The 22,279-nt window shown below is 42.3% G+C and overlaps 1 protein-coding gene across 1 annotated transcript; it reads left to right on the top strand.

Annotated features, from left to right (window-relative positions):
* Positions 1 to 5: 5 nt before the first annotated feature.
* ogfod3 (2-oxoglutarate and iron dependent oxygenase domain containing 3) lies at positions 6 to 21,953 on the top strand. Its single transcript, XM_070991075.1, has 9 exons — positions 6 to 195; positions 1,077 to 1,303; positions 3,198 to 3,273; positions 3,402 to 3,444; positions 4,577 to 4,641; positions 5,291 to 5,347; positions 5,781 to 5,934; positions 11,225 to 11,348; positions 21,146 to 21,953. Exons 1-9 carry the CDS (start codon positions 128 to 130, stop codon positions 21,280 to 21,282), a joined length of 951 nt encoding a protein of 316 aa, XP_070847176.1. The 5' UTR covers positions 6 to 127; the 3' UTR covers positions 21,283 to 21,953.
* Positions 21,954 to 22,279: the final 326 nt, after the last annotated feature.

Below are 22,279 nucleotides of genomic sequence, written 5' to 3'. Positions count from 1 at the left end.
GAAGTGACTGGAAAAATTCAGGTGACGGTACAAACAGTTGGCGGGGTGAACGGTATGGTTAGCCAAGGCAAGAAGAACTGTTTATGAAGGTGTTTTGTAAATGCTCACTGTCGCGTTTTGAATCGAAATGGCGCTAATGCGATTGAGAAACACGCAGGCTTCGAATGCCACTGAGATAGAGAAGAAAATTAAAAGGTAAGTGAATAAAATGATGCTACTGTTATGCCTGTGTGGAGCTGAAGAGGGCGAAGGGAGGAAAGGTTGTGCTCGCCAGGTACTGTCACACGAAGAAGGAGAGAGACGGCTGCAGACACAACAGACTCAACCCAAAAACATGCTAACGCGTAACGTGATTTAACAAAGTGTACCGAGCTTTAGTTACCACTGCATGTCACACAGGCCTGATGGTGTTTAAGGACGAAAAACGACGTCACCACCACCACCACCACCACCACCACCACAACAACAATAATAATAATATTAAAAACCTAAATGCCTAAAATAAGAATAAAAAACTTATCGTTAATAAATAAAATAAGGTATATTGAAATCAATACATTGATGAAACAAATTAGTTAAATAAATGCATTACTAATACATTGTGGTAAATAGATCACTCTTCAATTTTTTTTCTACATTTCTGTATATTAACATTTAATTTCTTTCTACATGTCAGCTTTTCTGTATTTTTTTCTGTATTTTTCTGTGTGTACATTAATGAGGTTGATGCCACTAACTTTACTTTTAGTTGATCATTTGAACAGATTATTTATGACATGCAGCAAACTGTTTAGAAATTACTTTTAGCTATTTAAAGTATTTGTCCACTACTTAACTAGCTAATTTAACCGTTTAGCCATTGCTTTATGCGTGTATATATATGTATATGTATGTATACACACATCTTTTTCTCATATATTAAGCAAATCATAGATTCTATTTTTTCAAATAGTTGAGCTCCACCATGATCTTTCCATGTACCCCCCAGCCACAGCAGAAGTCCCCTGGTTTGAGGGTTAGAGGCTGGGGACAGTACAGTTGATCATCTGAACCTTTTTTCTGTCTTGCCTTGTCAGAGGTAATGCGCTGCGGCAGGGATCTGCGTGGAGGGGGTCCCGAGGGCCTGTGGCTTTGCTGTTGCTCGCTCTGACTGTGTGCACACCGGCGATGTGGCTGTACATCACCTCTCTGGACAGCGACGTCACAGAAACACTGGTCAGCCAAGGCGAGCTGGTCTCCCCCCAGCCCAGAGTCTACACAGTCCAGTGCTCCAGTGACTACGAGAACTACAAACGCTATCCAGGTGAGGCTCTCCCTCTTGCACTGCACTTTGTCCGGCAAGTCAGCTGACACCTCTCTGCTGTGTAAACATGACTGAGACGATATAAAGCCAAGCCTACTTGATAAATACCACGTTAACCCAGTGGCACCTTCCTGGTGTTTGATTCTGCTCTGTCTTTCCGGTTGTTTTACATTGTATAAAAGTGAGAAAACACTGTTCTCTTAAACAACATCAAACTGAATTTCTGTTAATATCTATTAGCATCATAACAAACTCTTAAAACAGGAACATAAAGTAGACTTCAAAGTTTGATTTGATACATAATGAAATTCTTTCAGTCAAAATTTTGGAAAGTAAAAGCATTCAAACCATTTTATCCTTATTTCTGAAACTGTCAAACAGGCACTGTAGCACAAACCTACCAGACCATAATAATACTCCTTGTATTGCAGAATTGCAGACACAGGACTACCTGAAATTATGGTTGAAACCAGTGCGTGGCAGCACATGCTATCCCACCAGTTCATGCACTTAAAGCCAAGACATCTCTTACACACCTCAGCTTCCAGCATAGAGCTGAGTTCATACATGTGTGAAGTCACTGTGGTCAGAGCAGTGATTGACAGCACTGATGACATTAGTTACTAAAACAAAGCGTGAAGGTTTCTTCTCGGCCCTGAAAATACTAGTTTGACTCAGAAACCCTTTTAGACGCAGGATACGAAACGTTGCTGGCTTCATTAAGCTGTGAAAGTGTCAGCTTTTTGTCATTCATATACATATTCTATATAAATGTAAACCAAGACACAACAAGTTTATGGCCCTGTGATCGTTGATCTGACACGACGACCATCGAAAAAAACAAAAATATTGTGTAGTCTGATCCCGGCATTAAGATGTGTTTCAGTTAGTCTTGCGCTGCTGTAGTCTTTATGTAAATTCAATGGTAGCCTGCGATGCATATCCACCTCCATGTCACTGATGATACAGACTGTGCACCTGTGCCCAGCCTGACTGCAGTTCTGCTGGGCAAGGCTAATGATAGTGAGTAGTGCTGCATTAAGCTGTTATTTTCAGTATCATTCATTCCTCCTACTAGTTTCTCAATTATAGTTTAATCCTTTGGCCTGTCTTTGGTTTATTTGGTAAATAAGTCACGGACAATAGTGAGAAATATCATTACAGTGTCCTGAAGCCTCAGGTGATGTTTTGGATGCCTCATCCAACCAACAGTCCAAAACCTGGTGTTCAATTCACTTTAACACAAGAAAAAACAGCAGGAAATAATGAGGATGACCTGGAACCAAAGGATATTTTTGTTGAAAAATGCCCTGACCATTCAATCAATTATCAAGAGTTGCAAACTTTTTCAGCTGCCATTAAACTGGCATTTATTCACAGTTCATACCAATGTGCTGGAATGAGGAAATTGGAAATGAATAATAAGAAAATATGCAACATAAATATTTATTATTTTCTTGAAATGGAAGGATTGATTCCCTAAAACACAGAGCACAGCTTATTTTAATGGAAAGTATTCCAAATGTACCAGATAAAGCTGTCTGCTTGTCCTGTGATATTTGAAAGAGTTTTGACACTATCCTCTGCAGGAAGAAGTGTACAAATTGGAAATTGTCTCATTAGACATGCAGGCTGCCTGGAGTTCAAACTCCATTCAAACTTGTCTCCAGTGTCTAAAGAAAAGACAGCGAGAGACTCGATGAATAAATAATGCTCATCACAAGTTGGATGGAAGCCTTGAATTTTGTGCCATTAATGAGCCGAACTCCAAGAAACTCCTTATCTTGCACTTTCTTTCTCTGCTACAGGGCCCAGAGCCTCCAAAACGAGAGCAAACTGCACCAAGACACTCTACTGTTATCTTCAAATCCTCTCTCGCATGTCTCTCTCCCAGGATGCACCCCTCAGAAGTGCGGCCGTGCAGTCACAGACAGCGTGGTGACGAGGGAGGAAGCTCAGGTCCTCAGGAGGTAAACACTGTCATACAGAGTGCAGCGTAGCTCCTGCTCCTCTTCTTCTCTTGTTGTTTTTCCTGTTGTCTTCTCTCTCTGTGGTGCAGCTGAACCATTTTTAAATGCTATCTGTCTCTGACACACAGGCTAGCTGAGAGGGGGCTGGCGTTGGCTGGGTCAGAGGGAGGGGTGAGTGCATCGCCAATTTAACTTGTTGGAATAAATTAAGAGGAAGGCAGAGATTAAGACGTACGCGGTTAGTGTTTGCTTGACTGAATGTGAATCTGTTTATCTCTTACTGGGTGATCTGACTCTTTCCTCAGGGCTTTTGTCCATGTGTTTTTTTTTGTCGGTCAGAAAAGTGCTGGCAGGGCACTGGGGATGGCGCTGGGATAAAGCGGTGAGAGAAAGAAATGCTGCATGGGGGTTTTATTTCTACGACAACAATATCTTGACAATTTTTAATAATTTGCTCTCAGCTTAACAAGAGCGCTGTGGTTGTATAAAACAACAGCTGAGGACAAGAAGGCATCGTGTGTGTAGTTTCTGTCTGATATACCAAAAAGCTCAGGATTTTCTTGGTTACCAGGGTGACCAGCCTCACCCCATCTAATGTTTGATTGGTTGCCCGTTCAGAGATTTTCAACTAGAAGTGCCTGGGGCGGCTGCACAGAAATGACGAAGCGATCTGAGAAAAGACGCTGGGTGCAGCACTTCTTCTGTAGGTGACGGCGTGCTGCAGCTGTCGCTCTCTCCTCATTGGGCACAATTGACAAAAGGCGGTCAGAAACGCTATATGGACATGGGGCCTTGCATTAATTTCTAAGGACCTGAATCTTTTTTAAGGTAAATTTAAGAATGTACCCTGCTGTAATGGACCTCTCCTGACACTAGGAGGCATCCTTGCACAATAAGCAGCGCTCCAGCCTGCTGAGCTGCTCTGGCAGATGAAATGTGGACTCATATATGGATGTCCCCAGATTGCCCTACCCCCTGCTCTCTGTCCCCAGCAGGCCTGGTCCTCAGCCAATAAAGGAACTGTTTATGAAGTGATAAAACACTTAAGTGAGGGGAGGGGAAGCAACAGGAGGACTTCTGAGAAAATGACTTCTTCTCTGGCTTGTGAAAACTGTCCCACAGGAGTTGACAAGCAATAACAAGTAAAGGGCAGAGTGAGAATGCCACGAATAGGCCACACAGGGAACAATGCCGGACGTTGAAATAATGACTGTGCCATGCGTTTGCATCCACATCCAGCGTTTATTTGTCCCGCTCATTTGTCATTCGCATTAATCCCTGTTTTTGCTTTGACCCCATGCAGGCTTCCATTCTGGACCTGCACTCTGGAGCGTTGTCGATGGGAAAGCAGTTTGTCAACATCTACAGGTGGGAAAGTACACCTTTTCTTTCTTGGTTTTCTGTGTGTCATCACTGTTTTGTGCCAGGAGAAATGACATCCTGCATAATGTGTAAAATTTGCAGATATATATATACATGCAGGAAAATCAGTCATCCGTCTTCCAGAGGCTGGTCCTTCTGAGCTGTCTCCTCCAGGTCCAGTGACCCATACGGCCCTCATTCATCACTGCCAGCAGAGCCCAGTTTTATCTGGATCATCTGCTCCTCTATCCTTCTCCCCTGTACCTCCTCCCCTCATTCATTTCTCCCTCACTTTTCTCCCATCTCTCTCTCTTCCCTCCGGGCATGTGCCTGACACGAGATCCTCAGGGACCATCTGGCTGATTTTAATCAGGAAGTGATGACGATAGCACTCCCCCCCTTTGACCCCCGCTGGGGACTTCCTTGTGTGAAGCAGTCAGACGTTTACTATGCTGTTTTTGGATGGCTGGGTGGCACACCGTCTGGGTAATGGTGCACTGCGCCGTGCCGTGAAACGTTAATTTATGCTAACAGATCCCGTCTCCTCTGCTCTCTGCCTCCCCTCTGCTGTGTCGGTGCTTGTGTTTGCGTCTGCTCGTGTGTCTGATTGGTTTTGTCTGCATCGCGAACTGTGTGCGGAGGGATGTGGCTGCAGGTATTTCGGGGATCAGATCGGGGATGTGTTCACACAAGAGGATTTCCAGCTTTACAGGTGAATAAGAAGCTTTAATAAAGGTCGAAAAGTCAGCCGTGCGTTTACTGTGTATTTTTAAAGTTTTACTCCAAACTATGACACCTGACAATTTTTTTAAAGTGACTCACATTCAAATGACAGCACTTTGTCCACAGTAATGACAAACTTAATCACTTATTTTAATGCCTCTGATAGCATTCTCTTGTGCTGATTCTCAGCTCCTGGATTATTGAATGTGGCAAACTAACTGAAGAGAGATTGAATATTGTCACAGACTATTTGCTGGTAGCCGTTAAAGTCCTAAAGTGTTTGTATCAGTCCTCATAAAGCTGAACTGAAGTTTAAGTTGAAGTTGCCCAATGCTGCTCACTGCATCATGGTCATAAATCATGCTTCCTTGGTTATTAAGTCACATCTTTCATTCTGACACATGTCTGTTTTTCACCTTTAGAGACGTACGTGGGCGAATCCAGGCAGTTATTGCTGAGACGTTTGGTTTGGAGCCGACTCTAATGTACCTCACCAAGCCCACTTTCTTCTCCAGAATCAACAGCACGGCGGCCAAGACCCAACATGATGAGTACTGGCATCCACACATCGATAAGGTAACGCACAAAAACAGAGCCACGACTCGTAGGGAAGCCCCGAACTAGTACGCTGGGTTGTATACGGTGTGACATTGACTTCAGCAAACAGATAAAGTATCGGCTAGATGTAACCCTGAGTCTAAGTTTTAGAATTGGTACCAGTAACAAAACATCAGGATTGGAGTGTTCCTAATGGCACGGCCAAGATCTCATCTGCTCCCATTAAATGGGCTGATAGGAATCATCCTGATATCTTAAATGGATTAGCTGAAGCAGCGCTCTCAGGTTATCAGTCAGTCTGCCTTCCGACCCTCCCTTATGTTCATGAGTTTTGGGTCGCGACTGAAAGAATTTGATTACACAGACAGGCTGCAGAAATGAGAGAGGATCATGTGACTTCTTTGTGTGTATTTCTTGCCGGAGTTACTTCCTGTCACTTTTTACATCTGAGGATGGCATTTGAATGAACACTGGAACGTCTCGTTGATTGTTCTTTTAATGATCCAGTGATTTTAATAAACTTTTTCAGCAGTTTAAAAACTGGATGTCTTAGAAAATGAATCTAGACGTACTGAATTAAGTCTCCAACCCTCTCCGTCTGACATCAGAAACGCAGCGCTGCGAGGCTGCCGCCAGCGGGACCCGAAATCAGATCAGCCGCAGAAAATGGAGGGATGCATCTTGATCATCTTCAAAATGAAAGATGTTAGATGTTTTGCTTAAATATTGATCTTTAGAAAATAAGAAGCACAGTCACTTTATCTGCACCCAGAAGATCCACTTTGGTTCTCTTCCATTCCCTTTAACTGTCAGTTCAGATATGGAGCTACAGCATTTTTTTTTTTTTTTTTTTTTTTTAAGATCTTGCTGAACCAAAAAATGGTTGCCCTTAAATAATTTCTTCAAATAAGTGGAATTTTCCTTCAAGGCAGCTTCTTCATTCCCTCTAGCCCATGCCTCTGTTCTGCTCTGTAAACCGTCCACATCATACACCATTCATTCTTTGTACATATTCATGGAGAGCAGCTTTTTTCTGTCACTGCTTTAATCTTAGTCTTTCGCTGTTCGTTGTCATGAGACGTTAACGTCACTCTGGGATTGAAAGAAGACCTCGAGGCCAGTTTTAAACACATGGGGAAAAAAGTTTCGATGTTTCACAACTTTAGTTAAAACATGAAAAATTCTTACAGTGGGTCACTCTTGAATTGGTAGAGTTCTTCTGATTGGGACTGCATCTGATCTTATTTACTGTTTCTTCTCATTGTGTTAGCAGAAGGCTCATAAAAATCAATGCAATGATACAGATGTCATCCCTGGATGTTGTTTTTGGAACGATTTTTAAACTGTCGGCCTGCAGCCATTATTTATTGCCATCACTCATAAAACTGTTGAAGCGTCGGTCTCAGTATTGATCTGTGTTCTCTTGTTAAATAAGAAGAGAGAGAGGACAAGAGACTGACACTTTGTTTATGGTATTTCGTGGAACATAGCTTGTTTGCATTTGCCTTCATATTAATATTTGTCATCTCATCGTCCCTCGCTGCCCCTTGACAGCTGGAAATGTGTAATCTGAAAGGACCCACTTCTCTTCCCCATCTGTCTCTGTCGCCATTATAGAGCTGATTGGCAAACGCAGCCCTCATTTGAATGGAAATGGACCCTGATGTCTTCGGTGGTGAATTTTCTCACCATCGATCATACCGCTGATACGGTGTCACAGCACCAGTTGTCATATAGCAGCGCGGAAAGTGTCTTTCATCCCCTTCATGGCATAAACTAATACAGTAATCATCCCTGTAAAATATCCTCCTAACCTGGCTGGTTTGGAACTACAGAACTATGAATCAGTTCGAGAACAGGGAAGTGGAGAGTCACCCAGATTCACCCAGGCGTGCACCTCAAATTTCTTTTTTTGGTCTATTTCGGGGGAACCAACCCTTTAAAGCTGCAATAATAATGTTTTGTAGCGTCTTTTAGTGCATTGTTTTGACCTCTTTGTGCTCATCAACCACAAAATGCAACAGTTTACATTAAAGAAGCTCTGAATTCTCCCTGCTCAGCACAACAGTAGACAGATAAAGTTTGCAACTAGCTAGTAAACATATGCTATGTTTCCTCCTCACAGTACAGCACGAATCGACTCAAACTTACTTTTCTCTGCTTCGTTGTCGAGATAGTACCCCGTCACTGTAGGCAGGACTCTGAGCTGTTCGACAAATCGACACAGAGTGAAACTACCCGACGTCTTCAACGTGATGACTCCCTTTAGTTATCCAGCAGTTGGTGAAGCAGCAGTCTTACTGCTGAACTGACAACTTCACAGTCACTCTCTGCTGCCCAGTTGTCTGCTTGTTGATGGGGAGAAAAAAAAAACAGCTAATGCCCGTGGTGGGTGCTGATTATTTACCTGCGAAGGACCACAGACAATGCAGGCTTCTGCTTACACACTAGCAATATTGTTGTTTGTCTCGGTGCATTAATCTTTGATTCCAACGAGAAGACAGCAGCTCAGCTTTGTCTTTGTTGTCTCACCAAGCTGAAGGGTCCTCTAGAAAACAAACCTTGAAACTTTTGACAGACTTATGCTGAATGAACATTGATTCCCATTTGTCATAAACACAATAAATGTATAGTCGTGACTTGGTTGTATTATATCCTGCTTTTCTGCTTAATGCTTAAAAGCCTAGATGCAACAGTAGACTGTATAAAATGTGGCAGCAGCCTGCAGTTTCACCTGTCGTGCCATCTTGCTATTGACTGCTTCTGGTTTGTCATTTGTCATTTGCTGATGTTGTAATCAATGGGTTTGTCCTGAGAGGCTCCTGTACTACAGAGCTCATAGAAGTGTATTGTATATTAGGCCTCATTTAATACTTTATCAATCAGGAGTTGAATAAGGTGGATAAAAATCGCAGTTATCGTCTCATGAGTCTCCTGAGTCCTGCTATTTTATTGGACCTGGGATACTGTCTTCTGGTTTTCACACCCACTTACTTGTATTAGATGGAAGCGTTATTGAATTAGTGTGTATTTGCTGGGATGGTGCTCATTAGGAAGGAGAATACAAAATAAACTCAGTTTTGTGGTAAATTTCATATTGTATTATTACCTAATGCTCAAAAAGTAAAACCAATTAATTTGCTCATTTCAGAAATGTCATAACAATTCATTAATATTGCCGAGCCTGTTGTGCAGCATGCTGCCTCATGTTAGTGCTGCTTTAACATCATGCTCTCTTCTTCTCAGTGCATCTCAGCCATCGCAGCTTTTTCTACTTTGTTGTCTCCCTCTGCTGTTGATGGCATGACTCACTTTGTAATTTAAAGCCCGCTTGGCTTTTTAACATGCCCAGAACAAATGTTACACTTGTAATCCAGAGCATCTCAGTTATCACCTAAAAGGCAGATGCATGTATATGAGACATTAAGGCAGGTAGAGACAGTCTTCCAGAAAATACACACTGATAATTTATATTAACTAATGCAGTGTGCTTGTAAAATTGTAGAGCAGCTCTCAGCAGCGTTTCTTCCTTTGAGCTACAACGAGTAAGTGTCTTAAATTGCTGTTTGACTCTCTGAAAAGAAAGATAAAAAAACGCATCTCCTGTTCCTTGTCAACACACTCTTTGATGTTTCATTAAGGCTACACACAGTTTGAGCATGGTGGGCTCGTGTGGATCTTAGCATCTCTTATTAGAGCAGCACAAACAGCACATTTTATTTTGCATAAATGAAGTTCACTGCATCTTCCGACAGGACTCCAGATTGCACACCTGCCTTAAAACAACAATCCATTTAGTCGCATAAATAGTTACACCACTGGGTTTTGCAGGCATTCCCACATTTAATATATGAATTTGGGATATTCTGAGGTTCTTCTTTGTGCAACAGCAAACTATTGATTTCTTTTTCAAATAAAAAACTCTTTAATCTCTTCAATCAGTCCCAAAGGTGCAGACAACACATCGTGTCAGGAGTCAGCAGCAGATGATCCCATGAGAGAGGGTGATGACTAAACATTACTGTTTCCCAAAAGAATGGCTGACTCAGTGGCCACAAACATGAGGCTGAGGTACTGCAAGGACAGGGAAGCCATGTATTGTAGGCTGTGTTAACAGTTTGTGCTGCACATAGTAGAACCTTTACAGTATGAAGAATAAAATTTTGATCATGATGCAGTGCGGAAAAGCTTTTTGGAGCTTCTGAAATTAGTGTTTAGGGTTTCTCGGAATAATCAACTATCAAACCACCAGTTGACACTTTGCATCGTTTTAGGCGAATCGATCATCTGTGGGTTTAACGTGGTGCAGTGGCGGTGCATCTGCAGCAGATGTGCAGCTGAGGGTGCTGTGGGTACTTGTCATAGATATCATTCATGATTTTAACAGTGTGCAGTGAAGGGCAAGCATCAGTTTGTTCTGCGTTATGTCACGTTAGATAAAGAGAATTTAAGGTATTTAGAGAAAGAAGGAAGCAGTTGTGTTGTTGCAGTCAAACAGCATCTCCAGCTGAGACAAGCTCCAAAAGCATTGGATTCTACATTTCCCCCGATGCATCTCGAGAGGGTCTCTTTGTCCAACACAACCTGCCTTGTATCTGTCCACATCTTTCAATCTCTGGGCCCTGAATTTGTAGTGAAGGCTTTTGGCATCATCTGGATTTACTTCCTCAAACTGAAAGGAGCCTTGAGGACAATCTACTGTTTTCAGTTGAATTTTTCTGGATCAACTGATTTCATAGGCTGGGTTGTACTTTCTATGACAAGTAAAATAACTTTTTGTGCCAAATACATTTCTGAACCTAATAGCCAGTCACTGATTTGTAGAAAAGGTAGACGTTTGTTTAAAATGCTTGTGCTCTTAACTGGGGGCTTCATTTTTTAACCATGCTAGTGGCTTAGGGAGGGATGTTTTCTGTCAGTCCACCACTTTGGTCAAAACTGAAATATCTCAACAACTATTGGATGGATTGCCATGACATTTGGTACAGGATAAATCATGACAGCTAGTGATTCTTTACATTTTCATGAAGGACCATCACAAGGTCCAAATTTTCATTTTACCAATTGCATTGGTTTGTGAACTAATGTCAACCCCATCCACCTTGGCTGAACTTTGTGTTTAGTGTAAATTACTAGATGATGAACATGGTAAATTTTTATACCTGCTAAAAATCAGCATGTTAGCATTGTCATCATGAGCATGTTAGCATGTAGCAGTGGCCTCACAGCATGGGTGCTGTCTCATGGTCTTTTCAGTGTTTAGTGAATAGTCATGCTTTAATGCAGGTATGGTCTTTCTCTCTCTCAGGTGACTTATGGCTCTTTTGACTACACCTCACTCCTGTACCTGTCTGACTACGGCTCTGACTTCACTGGAGGAAGATTTGTGTTCATGGACCAAAATGCTAACCGGACAGTGGAACCACGCACAGGTAACCACCAGCTTGTAAAGACTAAATCTGTCTGACGTAGTGCCATGTGGTGCTTTTCCCTGCTTCAGAAGCCCTGATGCTAGATCTGCTGAAAGGCAGGGTATCGTAAATCCAGACTATCAGCAGTAACACCTGGTAACCCCCGGCTTTGTCTATATAAGCCTGTTAATCGACACTTAAAGTAAGTGATGTAAGATAGATAAAGGATTTCATTATCACAGTCATGCTTAAAATTATAATTGCTGTACTGGGCTGCATTAGGGAACCTGGAGGTGGTTTTAGCACTCTAAAACGTGTAGCAAAGTGGGCGTAATCCTCTGTAAGTGCTTAATCGGCAGCATAGACTGCTGTACAATGAAGGTGCAGGGGATTAGGCTTTACCTTGCTTATACCTTGAGGGTTAAACATAACAACGTCGTGATCTCGTAGGAAATGCACTGGTCTGTCTTTTAATGCAGTCTATATGTGTATAGAATATAAAGAAAAAATCAGTCAGACTGTGATTAAATGAATATTTTAAACATACAATTGCAAAAAGCATATGGCAAAATCTACATTTTCTGGGGTACCATGGGACTTCAGAGGCAAATGTGAAGCATTTACAGTAAAAAAGGGAGAATTTTATCAGTTTTCTGTGGAGCTTGTAGGAAATCAGTTTCTGAGCTGGTCGCTTTAAATGAATGCGCCATGCTGAGTTTGTTTCAAACATCCATTGAATTGAAAGGTGACTTTTCTGCCCTTTAGCTCGACTTTTTTCTGCTTTTTGACCATGTAGTCTGTTTCTACTTCATTTTCCCCAAGCCAAACACGAAACACACACACCTTTGCAGTATTTCTGAGCTCAAAAACATCATTAAAGAGTGATAGAGGCAATCTGGTTTATGTACGGAAAGTCAAAGAAAGTTGTGGAATTTCACATGAGGGCCAAGGTTGGAATGTTCTGTGTTAGTCAAGTCAAGTGTTATTTATGTACTGGAGCCCAAGATCATAAATTTGTCTCAAGCCTTCAAAGTCTGTACCCTCAAAAAAGAAAAACAACTCTGCAAAAAGCAGGGGTGAAGGAGTTTCAGAGTAGACAGAAGTAGCAATAGCCATGTTACATTATGGAGCAAATTAATCCCAATTTGTTAGTGAAGTGAATGATGAAGACAACGTATAATGTTGATTAAATATTCAGTTAAATAAATTAAGGCCTGGCACAGTGAAATTCCTCCACACGTGAAATAGGTGGTGCTAGAAGCTTGGAGACATAGCGACTTCTTGTAGGGGTAGTTGGTGAACTGCTTTAGCTAGTGAGATAGCTAGTAACATGCTCGGCAGTTGGGAACATGCTAATTTGCCAGCAACAAAGCTTTCAAAGCTAGGTGGCTTTCTAACTTGTATTTAGCGGTCTAACTGGGGCAGGGCAACGGAGGCAGGTAGCAAGCTAGCAAGCTCCGTTACTAACCAGCCAATAGGTTAGCACAGTTTATTCAAGAGATGTACTTGTACCATTGACTTTTCTCTCACATCTGATTACAAGCTATGCCTCTTTCTGTGGAACACTTTGTATAAAAGTGGAAACTTGGCACTGTCAGGATGCTATTGTTAACCATAAGCTGCTAGCAGCTTATCAGTGCTGCAAATTTTCATGTGATTTAGTTGATCTGCTGATTGCAGCAGTTGCATTGAAACATAGATTTTGCTTTAGCTGGTGGTGTGACCTAGACTTTGACAAGTTTCAGGAAAATGTTGAGTGTAATATAAAAATTCAGCCTCCCTCTTGAATCACATTTCCCTGCTTCCCTCGGTACGTGGCGTCTGTAAACGGTGTTGCTCCTGGAGAGCGAAGGCTTAGTGAACCTGTTCAATATGGAAAACCTCTCCTGAGCCATTACCTCTTCCTGACACCATTGCTTCCACTCTATCATACCTGACAACAGACCATCCCCTGCTGTCTCTGTTCACCTTGTCCCTTCTTTCACTTTTTCCCTTGCAGCTCTTCCCACTTCCCCTTTATCTCACCCAATGTCCATCATCACCTGCCTTCTAATCCAGCTCCTTTGCCACTTCTAATCAACAGCACTTCAAAAAGGCAGTCTTCCTGCCTCTTTCCTTGCCTACAATTTTTCACTTTTCCTCCCGCTTCCCACCCCTCAATGTCATCCATCTTGGCATGTTTTACTGAACTCCCCTTGTGCCAGTCAGACACAAGCCTCTTACCCAGTGAGTGAGCAACAGTGAAGCATCATGTCCTGGGCCACTGACATTGTCCTATGATGGAGCAGTGAGGGACATTGACTGAAGGACATATGCTAATAAGGAGTGACTGCAGCTTGCCTTCCACGTCATCCCCTGAGACTTGTTTTTGTGAACTGCACAGCCATCTTGCATCAGTGAAGTGAGAATAACCTCCATACAACAGAGAGAATGGTGGCAGCATGATCTTAAACCCAGTGAAACCTGCTGGGTGAGGAAGAAGAAGAAGAAGAGGGATGGGATAAGTGAGAAGTAGGGCGGCTGCTCTCTCGTTTTAAGGTCCTCCTTGATAGATTTCTAATCCTCAGCGGTGTCGGCGCATGAGAATGTAAATATGACAGACTCGTCAAAGCAACTGATGAAACCCAACCACGGTCACTGACACCTGTCACTGCGATTTTTATTCGGAGAGGTGCAGCAAGTAGGAGACACAACAAAACCCCCATGCATAATGCATCAATAATCCAGATCATTTGTTTGCCTCTGCTTAAACACACCTCACCTCATTGAGAAACTCTTTGAGCGGCATGCTGGGCAGCTGACTGACAGGTTTTGACTTGGTGTGAGTCTGATCCTCACATCTGGACGGATGATTAGTTCACTGACATAATCATGGCTCATTGACAGTGACAATGACGAATGAAGTGTAATTATAACACCAGGAACACAATCAGGACTTGGCTGTCAGAGAGAGCAAAAGTCAAAAATGTAATGACAGCGAGCACCAGGGGGACGGAGGTGGAGGTGTTGTTCAAGTCGCGGAGAAAGTAAAGAGGAGGAAAAAGAGCTGAGGATTAGAGAGGAGGCAGTGAGATGACTGATGGATTTGCTGAATGTGAATGCATCTCCTATAGGGCAAGCGGAGAGACACTATGGAGAGTGGACAGGAAATAGCTGGGAGATAGATAAAGAGTAGATATGTGACAGTGAGATAAGGTGTTTGGCTAGGAATGGCAGATACAAACAGAGCGATTGAAGGACAGAGAGTGAAAAAGCTTGTCTGTCAGTCAGAGGAGCCGACAGGGGTTAACCTGCTCGCTTAGACAACCACGGGGGAATTACATGACCTCAGCTGGGCTGCTGCCTTAAACCCAGCAGCTTGACCTTGGTGGCTGTGCAAACATACAGACAGTGAAAATATCTGGACTGACTCTTGGTACATGGCTGGTTCTTCCTGTTCTGTCTGTGTGCATGCATTGTAAAAATTAGGGTTGCATGAATGAGTGATGTTGTTATTCTCAGTTTCCACCTGAAAAGTTCAAGCTGACTTTTTTTTTTTATGTCGCCCCACGTCATCTACCTTTAACTTTGTCCCAGCCTCCTTAGAGACACCATACAGACTGAGTGATTCATCCTCCACTAATTAATTATGAAGCTGGGAGTAACGACAACAATCGATCCGTTGACTGGACAGTGTCAGTGTGTTGTGCACCTTGTGACTGTGCTGACGGTGTTTATGGGCGTTTCGCTCGAGCAGCAAAGCTTGGTATTGGGATCAGATGAGTCATGCCCCTTAGCATCTTGTTAGCATTGCACACTCATCCTGCCTGGGTCTCTGAAGTTAAAGACCTCATTAAACGCAAATCAGTGATGTGTGGCAGTTATTATAAGCAAAAATAGACTAGAGGCATGACTTGAAGAGCAGGAGATACTGTTGAAATGATGACAAGGATAAGTAGTTTCTCAGTGATCGCAAGTAGTGTAGCAGTAAATTCCCACTCTGAAGATAACTATTACCAGTCATGATTTATGACACACTGTGGTGTTCCTTCAGTGGATTTCTCTGACAGCATGTCAACTGGTGTTTTAAGTGCTCAGGCACTTTTTTCCATCAACTTCCTGTGAATAGAATTTGAATTTCAGTAGATAACTTTCCTGTCTGGTCCACTTGTTTCTCTGTCTGTTCAGATATGGTTGCTACCCAGCTCTCCCTCCGTTCACTCAAAGAAAACCTAAAATATAAAATACTGCACATAAGCTGTGCATGCGTCATGTTCCATTCACTCCACATTTAAAGAGTAATAATCACTTGAAGGAAGTGATTGGGTACCAGTCATTACATGACTTTTCCTTTCCCAGAATTGGCTGTTACATTTTGTCCTTTGTCAAATGTGATCAATACAATCACTGCTCCTGTCCATGTTTGTGTTGGTGATGAAGATTTTTGTTTTATCTGCAAGCATTTATGATCATTTTCTATGGGGCAGCTGCGGCTGAGGTAGAGTGGATCATCTACTGGTCGGAGGGTCGAGCCCCACCTCCTCCTGTCCACATGTTGAAGTGTCCTTGGACTGAACCCCAGGTTGCTCCCTTCTCACTGGGGATGCAGACGCCGATGCATTCCTGATGGCCAGCCCCAAGCCCTGATAAATGAGGAGGGCTGCTTCAGGAAGGGCATCCTGCAGCCTATGCTAAATCAAATATGCAGGTCTCCATGCTGGGCTAGGTGGGGCCTGGTCTGGTGAGCAAATGACCCCTGCCAAAAGAAAAAAACTGTTTTCTCAAGCCAAGATCTTCTCCTCCAAAATGGCAGTCAAAATGTCTCACCTTACTTTTAAATCAAAATGTTAATGAACCCCCTCCAAACATACATATAACAGAAACTTCAACTTTAATATCAGTGAAGTGAATCTTTGGGGTTTGGACTGTTGGTTGGAGAAAATATGATATTTCAGTACATAACACTAGGCTCTTTTGTGATGGACATTCTTTCACTATTTTATGACATAATGTAGATTAAATGGTTTGTTAATTAATTAAGAACAATATTAGGCTTGTTAACCAATAATAAAAATAATCAGTTGCATCTCTGTATACACACATTTACAATATGGAAAACAAGGTGGTTTTCAAGACCGTCTTGCCAGTTTGATTTTTCAAGACTTGTTGAAAACAAGCTGGTCTTAAAAGAGTTCTATACGTCTATTACACTGCTTGTGTATAACAAAGAAAATGTATGGATATCAATGCAGCAGAACCAGAGAAGTCCTCGGTTTTTATTCCAATCACTCTTCTTCCTTGTTATAACCTGGTGTCTACATTACCCACAATGCAGGCTCTGACTTGAGTGACATCACTTTAGGACATTTATCACACTTCTACTTGGTGGACTTCCAGCTGAATGATTCTTTCTAGTGAAAATTGAAGAATGTGTCCTGGATTACAGTCAGATGTCCTGAAAAACTATTCAGTTCTTATCAGGATGTGAGATGAACCTTCAGAGAATAAAGAATAAATCTAAGCCTTCAAGATTTCTGGCTGTCTGATGCTCCACAACAGCGGACTGCATTTAGACAGAGGGAAATTTGTTGTTATGAGCAACTCCCGGTTATGTTCTGGGAGTATTATGGGAGAGTTCCTGAACTCCTTCTGATGTGTAAACAGCTGAGAACAGCAACAGTTGTTCTGGATTCTCAATTAGACAATTAGCAGAAATCCTGCTGGCCACCGTTGCCTTCAGTAGGAAATACCACACCTTAACTCTTTATCCGGACTTTTGGAGATGTTGACGAGGATGGAACCTGACAGATAAACAGACATTTGTGAACATTTGAGAGCTATTTTCCGTTCCCCCTCAGATCCTGCAGGTCAGCCAGCACAGAGGCTCCACTCAGGCTCACAGTTAGACCTCCCTCAGCTGATGACACACTGAAACATATGCGTCTCTCCAGAGGTATTCTACTGGTCTTTATTTCTAACAGATTTCTGGACCTCACTGCTAATGGAAGTCTAAATGTGACAAGGCCAAGTGGGGAAAGATTTAAATTAAACTATACTGGTTGACTGTAATTGGGATTCAGCCTCTTAAAATAGTTACCTTAAGCACTCAAACACAGCCAAAGGAAGCCTCCACAGAATGAACCACAATATTTCTAAATCATCCCCCAGATGTAAAATAGAGACTGGGACCCCTGCACCTGGTTTGGATGTGATATGAGAACGTTGCTCATCCAGCCATGTCCTGCATGGACACTGCTCCCCTCTGCTTTTTCATTAGAGGCAGCGTTTATTCAAACGTATTGATTTCTGGGAACCTGAGAACACATTTCCTCTTCTATGTGGCTTAAGTAAACCGTTTCGTATATAGCCTCAGTAAAATAGTTTATTCTCTAAATAAGCCTGGGCCTCTTCAATATCTACTGAAGTAACTTGTGTATTATTTGGCAAATGCCACAGTTAGATGCAGATTTCTCTTGGCTTAGCAAAGCTTATCTTGTGCGTTAGAGAAGGAGATCCTGACTCAGGCTCACTCCTCTGGACTGCTCTGAAAGTTAACACTTGTGCCTAACAGGAGGACTTGATTCATTTACAAAGCTACAACTTCACCAACTTCAAGCAAGGAGGACTACTTTGAGCAGAGAACCTGACATCGCTGACTCTGGGATGACCTATTGTCATTTGCAAAAATTAGAAACCTAAAGAAAAAACGCAAAAAAATAAATATGTTGAAACTAATATAGTAGCCTCACATATGCAGAACTTCAGAACAGAACATAGGCCTGAAGTACAGTTTCACTTTTGCTTGATATTGGTGGGAAATGTATTTGCGTAATATCACTTACTGTTGGGAAATACACGATAATGTGAATGCAACTCTCAAATAGGATATTTCTGCTGTAATTTGAAGTGTTTAAATAAATATAGGGAACTTTATTACAATCCCAATTTGTGTTAAACATAAATAAACAATAACAGAATGCAGTCATTTGCAAACAAACTGTTTACCAACAACAGTTTGATGAAGTGTTCCTCAGCCCATGCAGTAATATCCTTTATCCAATCACGTGATCACAAAGTGGTGAACCTCTCTCCATCGTTACTTGTGAACAACTGAGCCTTTGCAGGATGCCCCTTTCATACCCAATCATGATACTATCACCTGTTACCAGTGAACCTGTTTACCTGTGGAATGTGTTTTAAGCATTCCACATCTTTTCATTTCAGTCTTTAGTTGCTCCTGTCCCAACTTGTTTGTTTCAGAATCAGCATAGATTTACAAAAATCAATGAAGTTGATGATGTCAAACATCTATTGTCTTTGTAAAAAAGATGAGTAAATGATCACATGCTGTCTTATGTTTTACGCAGCGTCCCAGTCATTACCTGTTGTAACTAACTTGGGACATTAGAAGTAAGTCGGGGACATCTAGCCAGGGGACATGATGGTGTTAGGTAAGGAAAATATCAAAAGAAGCTAAAACTAAACTCACAAAACTAAATGTGTCAAAGCTGATCTCATAGTGTGGTATAAGATGTCCTTACTGTTCCAAACCTCACTGAGACCTGCGCACACAGAAGTGTCTCTAGGCTTTCCAATAATGTCCTGTAAATGCCCTGGAAAGTGATTTCTGGAAGAGTGTGAACCCTGAAGAGTGAATTCCTGGGTGAAAATCCCTCCATTGTGTCGCCGCTAATCTGCACTGCTGACTGTACAGAATCTGCTGGGCCCTTCACAGTAAACACTGGAAATGTTATATTGACAAGTGCAAGGGATTATTTTCCAAGATTATCTCATTGTGCACTTATCTAAAGCCGTGCGACTAATTTGAGCCCTTGAAAACGCCCTCCTTTTCAATTACATAAAACAAGCAGACCACCACTTACTGTTTCGCTGAGCACACTCTGTTTTTTTTGTCCGTTCATTTTCTTTCTTCTTCCCATTCTCTGGGTTCTCAGTGTAAATTCCGTTGTTTAACTGATTTCCCCTGACATCCTCATCTACTACCCTGCCTTTGGGACCCCCCCCCCATACACACACACACACACACACACACACACACACACACACACATGCAGTCCGTGGAGCAAAAGTTGAGCAAACAAATGATTGCAGCTTTTTATTCATATTCACATAATGAGATAACCCCCTCAAAAGGCAAAGAAACTAAGTTTTGTAACAAGGGTCTGGAAACTCTAAATATAAATCTCTTAATTATGAGATACATCCAGAGACTAAATCTGTAAACATTAATGCAAATGTGGATCTAAGAGAGAGGAGGCTGTGTTTAGAAGGAAGCAGACTGGCTGGTAAAAGGCAATGGCTCATTAGCTGGCCCAGCGAAGCAAAGCCCCCGATAAGAGAATTACCCCGAGGCAACCTCACCAAATGCACTCTGTGTGTCGGTCCAAGAAAGAAATGTTTAAAAATATGTGTTAATCAGACAGCTCAAAGAATGCATCTCAGCATAAAGAATACGCTGAGTGTGTCCTTATGGCCACCTTCTCTCTTCAGGGTTCATCCCTTGTGTCCTCTCCCCTCATCAGACTGCCTTCACTTCCACAAGCAATACCTGCCCAACATTTTGGGGAATAATCTCATTTACTGTCTTTCCAAGACTGAGATGAGAACATTATCTCTGCTCTCATGGCTGTGCTTTCAGTACTGAGAGCTGGAGTCAGGATGAAGAGGCTCAATTAATACGGTGTATAATGCTTGTTCAACCTGTGCAGGGACAGAGACGTCGATTATTTGTGATTCGAGGGGGTCTTGCTTGTTGTAGCCGCCTCATGACGAACAGCAGTTTAGCTGGAGTTGGGATGCGTTTAGCCTAGCTTAGCTTAAAGTTTGTAGGCAGGGGTGGAAAGCCAGTTTGGCTCCATCCAAAGTTAAAAAATACTCCTACAAACACAGTGTTGACGTTGCTCGTTTAATCCGTACATGGACAGACATGTCAATGTGATCATTTGTCACTTTAGGGGGAGTTACACATAGCTGGAGCTTTTTCTTGGCTAATTGCATAGCTTAGCATAAAGACAAGGTGCTGGGGGAAGCAAAAGCTCACTAATTAACCGTAATTTATCTGTGTGTTTGAAGAGAGTGTAAATGAGAGGGACAACATGTTGAGCTAATTCTTGACAAGCATCAGTATAGCTGTCGTGATCAGATGTGGAGGCAGGAGGAGGCCAATCAAACTGCGCTGGAACTTCAGAATTATGCCTACCAAGAATGGAAATGTTGTATCTCCATGTTTAATTGCACATAAACAGAAATGTAATGATTCATGATTTTAGGCTGAGTTACATGGTGGAACAGATTTTTGGCAATCAGCTGCTGTGACGTGTGGGATCCCAGAGTTTCTATCGAAAAAAGATCGAAACCTGCGCTCATTGACCACAATCATTCTCCGCCTCTACAACACATTACTTCACCTAAAATAACAAAATAACAGCTACATTTCTGTTCATGTATGGGTGTTGGTAGGTGCTGCCTTCAGTCTTTGTCAGGTGAACCATGTCCTGACTCCAACTCTGTACTTGAGGTACAAACATGTTACTGTTGTGAATCACATTGCCAAGAAAGCAATAAGTACATTTCTCAAAATATCTTTTTCTATACAAAACAACATACAATGTAGAAGTCAGTGGGCTGTAGAGGTGAGGGTAGGTGTGTTTTTAAACAAACCAGCTGTGTTCCCCTGCAGTCCTGTACGTACTGTGATGCAAACACTGATATCAGTCATATCTCAGTCCTAGAAATAAAGCCAAACAAGCATATTTCCCAAAATGTTGAGCTACTCCTTTAAACTGTGAGTCCCTCTGTCCCTCTCCTTCCTCCCTCAGGACGAGTCTCTTTCTTCTCTTCTGGCTCGGAGAACCTCCACCGCGTGGAGAGGGTGAGGTGGGGGACACGCTACGCCATCACTGTGTCCTTCACCTGTGACCCTGCACATGCCATCTCTGACCCCGACCTGCCCTGAAGCACCCATGGGCGACAGCGTTGCCCCCCCGGCTCGGACAAGTCCTGCAACACAGAGGGAGAGAGGACCAAATGAGATTTTATGTGGAGCTTTTACTTACTGGAACTCTGTAGCTGCATGGTCGATATCTGTCATGTTCCTTTATGTACAGATATTGACTCGCTGACTGATTTTGCCACAGAAAAAAGGCCTCTCCTCTGGAGAGGTGTTTCCTCATTTGTTACTGACCCTTGTATTTTTTATCTAATTTTTCTACAGCTGTCGCTTTTGATATTGCACCGTTATAATTGCTGACATCGGGCATGTTCCGCAGTCTGCTCCTCTTGACCGTTGGGGCGGATGGCTTGAGCAGAGATTGCCTCTCGATTGAAACAGTTTCAAAGAGGCTAAAGTGGGATTGTGTGTTTTCTGCACATCTCGTCATGTTTTTCATTTTGAGGAGAGCTGTCAGTTCCTTGGAGAAGAGATATAAATCTGGTGAATCACCCACTGAGTCAGCCTTTCAACACGAAGTCCCTGCTCATACTCGCCCCTACCCATGACCCAGGAGGTGTTTTCTTCTAAGAAGAACCCTCTGTTTGCTCAAGAGTGATTGCTCTTTCTAGTATGTTACCATTTCCTTCGTTGTGGTCGATGAGGATGGTTTGAAATAAAATACTGACAGAATGGGAAAAGCCCTTGTGTCTTTGCCTCATGTTTAGCATTCAAAGTCTTTTGTCTTTAATCTGTTTTCTCTGCAAAAAACATTATTATTAAGGAACCAGTACACTTCAGTAACCAGATTCATATTCAGTTTTCATTAAATTAACCAATATCGTTCTGGTGAATACCTGCATTGATTGTCTTATCTGCGCTTTCTTTGTGAGCTAGACTCTTGAGGAATTGCTTGATTTTCTGAGCACCATCATCCGTTCAAGAAGTCATCGTGCTTGCTTTTCTTATTTTCTGCACAAGTGCCCAGAACAAGCCGGCGTCTCAATTCCCATGTCTGCTTTGT

Source organism: Chaetodon trifascialis, chromosome 21 (assembly GCF_039877785.1).
Source record: "Chaetodon trifascialis isolate fChaTrf1 chromosome 21, fChaTrf1.hap1, whole genome shotgun sequence".
Lineage (NCBI taxonomy): Eukaryota > Metazoa > Chordata > Actinopteri > Chaetodontiformes > Chaetodontidae > Chaetodon > Chaetodon trifascialis.
This window is presented reverse-complemented; position numbering and strand designations above follow the sequence as displayed.

Bases quoted from the DNA above. Each gene is read 5' to 3' on its own strand.
- ogfod3 (XM_070991075.1), top strand. From the start codon at position 128: ATGGCGCTAATGCGATTGAGAAACACGCAGGCTTCGAATGCCACTGAG. The intron at 5,348-5,780 runs GTGAATAAGAAG...TTTCACCTTTAG, and splicing joins GAGGATTTCCAGCTTTACAG to AGACGTACGTGGGCGAATCC. The intron at 5,935-11,224 runs GTAACGCACAAA...TCTCTCTCTCAG, and splicing joins GGCATCCACACATCGATAAG to GTGACTTATGGCTCTTTTGA.